Source organism: Myotis yumanensis, unplaced genomic scaffold (assembly GCF_028538775.1).
Source record: "Myotis yumanensis isolate MYYU_CA2020_CCGP unplaced genomic scaffold, mMyoYum1.0.hap1 SCAF_1, whole genome shotgun sequence".
Lineage (NCBI taxonomy): Eukaryota > Metazoa > Chordata > Mammalia > Chiroptera > Vespertilionidae > Myotis > Myotis yumanensis.
In genome coordinates, this window is record NW_027223752.1 from 93,946,562 (window position 1) to 93,950,181 (window position 3,620).

Below are 3,620 nucleotides of genomic sequence, written 5' to 3' on the forward strand. Positions count from 1 at the left end.
AATTATTTTTTTTCCCAATTTGTAAAATATATTAAGAAATAGTAGCTAAAATAAAAGTCTCTAAATATGAGAAGTATTATTAAACTTGTGGACATTTTACAAATTATTTTTATTATGGTCAAATACACAATAAGAGCTTCCTGCTTCTACTACTTAACTACTTAAAAATGTAAACGTGAATTAAAAAATAATACCCTAATTTATCCAAAGAACAAATCAGGTATTGGAGAGTATTTATGTCAAAGTGCAAAAAAAAAAATTCTGATTTCCATATTAATTCATAAGGAAATAAACTAATGCTTATAAAAGTATCCCTCTAATATTTTATATTAGTTGGCTTTAGGATAGTATATCTTTTTAAACTAAATAAACCCAATAAAACTGGAAAATACCATGCATGAATGTCGTACGAAAAAATTCTTAAATGACCAATGCCGAGATTAATAATAGCTGTTTGCTTCACATAACATTTGCAAAATGTCCAAGGAAAACAAGGCAACATTCCGTAACATGCCACAATTTTTATTGCAAAGTGGCCATTTTTGTGAGGGTGGGGAGTTTGATCTCAAAAACAACGTTCCATTTAAGGCTCTTTTATACAGAAATTGCCATCATGACTGATAAAGTATCTTTAGTGTTGCAAGACTTACATGGTAAACATAAAACTCCTACCTACATTTAATCAGTAGTGTACACTCAATGGAAAAAAGGCATTAATAACAGCTACTTCTTTTCAGAAGATATGCAGGTAACAGGAATGAACACTGACTTACTCGGATAAGTTGATGACACAGTTAACACAACTTAATTGGCATTCCTTTTGAGGGTGGGAAGTTAAACTCAATACAAAAAAAGTGCTCTCAATGCATAGTGTTATATCCGTGCTGCCATGTCACAAAAACAGGCTTGCCAAGGCAGGCGAGGTGTATGAATGCTGGAGCCTCATAGAACTGCGATCAAATGCAACTGATAAATAATACTGAATAAAGTTTACCAACTGACCAGTGGATAATACTTTCAAGGCATTCAATTAGCTTACCCTTTGCAGTACTCTAAGCTATTCACATTGACAATCACATTCAGTGTAGTGCTTGCTGCAAGGGAGGCATGTAACCAGTTGTTTTGGCTATAATATCATGGGAAGGCATTCCTTGGGTTCTACATCAAAGTAACAGTATTAAACAGTCTAATGGCAATCACTGATAGGCTGCTTACACGAATGATATTTCCTTCATCCATTGTGTTGGAAGGACCCAGTGGGAAGAGGAAAAAAACAAAAACCTAATACTATTCCAATTGACTGAGCTGGAGAAATGGAAGCTCCTTAAGATCCACATGGCACTTGACTGTCATTTTATAAGGGTTTTCCTTCAAGTGAAACTACTACGTTGCCTCCCAATTTCTCTCCAAGTGTTGAACGGTCCTTTATGTCATCCAAGCCATTTACTTGCCACTCATGTTTAATACCTAAAAAGAAAAAAAATAATGTATCCCATTACCTTATTATAATTAAGAAAGAGTAATTCTTCTGCACAAAATATTCCATGTTTGTACCTGTAAATTTCTTCTTAATGGCATCTTTAGAGCTAGCATAAATCATCTTGCTTTTTAAAGGTGCACTTTCAGGAGCCCTACAGAAGAAAAAAAAAATTGTTGAATACCACTTAAAAGAAAAACAAAGGCAAAACTGACTATGTGAATAACAATCCTTGCATTTTAAAAGTGCTTTTTTCTTTTGTTTTTACACACCAGAATATAAATACTAGGTCTTCTTTCTTAGACTCTTTTGTTTCGTATGTGGCATCGTACAAAGCATATCGGCAATCATTCAGAGGTAGCAACTTCACAAAAGATGTGTAGGGGTCCTCTACAGTATCACCAATGTCACCCACCAAGATCTGCTTTGCTTCCTCTACAATTATTTGTCTTTTGTCATCGCTTAAACAGAAGAGAACTGCTTTCTTTCTTTTTTTGATCTCTTCTTGTGTAGACGATTTCCTTACTTTCATATCATTAAAAACTTTGATGACTTCATCATTCACTGTAACTCCAGAAGCCTAAAAATAAATAATAATAATAAAAGAACAGTAAATCAGAACAAGTACTTTGGTTTAACCAAAATTACTATTCGCCTGGAGAGGATTCACTTTCGTCTGGACATCAAAAATCGCCACCTTCCCGTGCAAGCAGCCCGATCAGATTTGCCACATTTTAAGTGCCAGCATATTATGCATCTAAGGATTCTCACTCGTCCTGCCCCACCCATCCTTTTAAAGGCGGTTTGCCGGTTGGAGTGAATGGGAGGTAGAGGGAAAGGGACAAATACAGGCTGTCCCACCCCTGAAATGTTTCCTCTTTCACTGGGTGATGTCAGAGCTTCGGGAGCAGCAGCAAAAATACCTTCTGTATTGTGTCAACTCTGCAGGCCTTAAAAAAACACACTTGGATTTCAGTTAATGCTTCTACTATTTTTTTCTTTAAAGTCCTCTAGCCAGTGCCGTTTCCTCATAAGGAAAGAGAATCAAGTGTGAACTCCAAACCGCCCACAGCTTCAACGTAACCGCCTCGCAGCGCAAATGCAGACACCGACCTAACGGGTCCGGCGCAAACGCCTTTCACCAGGGAAAGCGTTCTCAGCAGCCTTTTCCCTCCTCCCGAGCCTCCCCGAAAGGGGTTTTAAAATCACGGGCCGCCCCGCCCCTCACCGAAACCCCTCGGCAAGGGCGTCGGAGCACGTACCGATGTTAGATCGCGCGCGTTAAGCCAAACCGGGCAGCGAAGGGCAAACGCGGCGCGCGCGGGGCAGCTCCGCAGCCTCGCCCGCGCGGGTCCCGCTCCCGGAGCCGCGCCGCCGCCCCCGCCCCCGCCCCCGCCGCCGGCGTAGGCCCCCCGCCCCCGCCCCCGCCCCGGCCCGCCCGCCCCAGGAATCCGAGGAGCGGCAGGGCCCAGCCTGGCGGCGGGAAGGCAGGCCGGCGGACACCCAGCAGCGGGGCGCGGCGCAGCGCAGGAGCGCCCACCTTTGAGGCCAGAATCAGGTTAACATGGCGGTCTCCCTCCCAGGCTCGCCGCGCCCGGCCCCGGCCCCCCGCCCCGGCCCCGGCCCCCGGCCCCGGGCCGGCGTGTCCCCCTTACCATAGTGCCCGCGGCTGTGGCTGCGCGGCTGGGCTCGGGCTCGGCGGCACAGGGAGGAGGCGGAGGAGGAGGAGGGGCGGGGAGCGGCGAGTGCGGGGCACGCCGGGAGCTGCAGCCCGAGAGGCGGCGGCGGCTGGGGGGCTGCGGGCGGTCACGTGGGCACGCCCCGGCCGGCCCTTCCGCCTCCGCCCCGCCCGCGTCCTCGACCTGACCCCGGCGCGCGCCGGCGGGCCTGCTCCGGGAGCCGCCTCCTTCCCGGGGCACCGCCCGGCCAAGCGCGGCTCCCAAGGGGCGTCTCCGCGCTGCCTCCGCGGGGCGCTGCGCTCGGTCGGGTGCGCGTGAGGCGGTGACGCACAGAGGAGGCTTCTCTCCGCCGGGGGTTTCCCTGCGAAGGGGCTGGATTCCAACCCTTGGAGTCATTTTGGGAAGCCCCCCATGCGAGACGGGTGAACTGTCAGATCCCCTTCCTCCAGTTAGATGAGGGGAAC

General features: G+C 47.4%; 1 protein-coding gene across 1 annotated transcript; it reads right to left on the reverse strand.

Annotated features, from left to right (window-relative positions):
* Nucleotides 1–506: 506 nt before the first annotated feature.
* On the reverse strand, nucleotides 507–3,236 carry CFL2 (cofilin 2). The gene is made up of 4 exons (XM_070427886.1): nucleotides 3,133–3,236; nucleotides 1,750–2,057; nucleotides 1,555–1,631; nucleotides 507–1,467 (listed from the first exon to the last, which is right to left on the reverse strand). The coding sequence occupies exons 1-4, from the start codon at nucleotides 3,133–3,135 to the stop codon at nucleotides 1,355–1,357; spliced, it is 501 nt and encodes a 166-aa protein (XP_070283987.1). The 5' UTR covers nucleotides 3,136–3,236; the 3' UTR covers nucleotides 507–1,354.
* Between the last annotated feature and the right edge of the window lie 384 nt (nucleotides 3,237–3,620).

Bases quoted from the DNA above. Each gene is read 5' to 3' on its own strand.
- CFL2 (XM_070427886.1), bottom strand. The intron at 1,632-1,749 runs GTGTGTAAAAAC...TTTCTTCTGTAG, and splicing joins GACCTAGTATTTATATTCTG to GGCTCCTGAAAGTGCACCTT. The intron at 1,468-1,554 runs GTACAAACATGG...TTTTCTTTTTAG, and splicing joins CATTAAGAAGAAATTTACAG to GTATTAAACATGAGTGGCAA.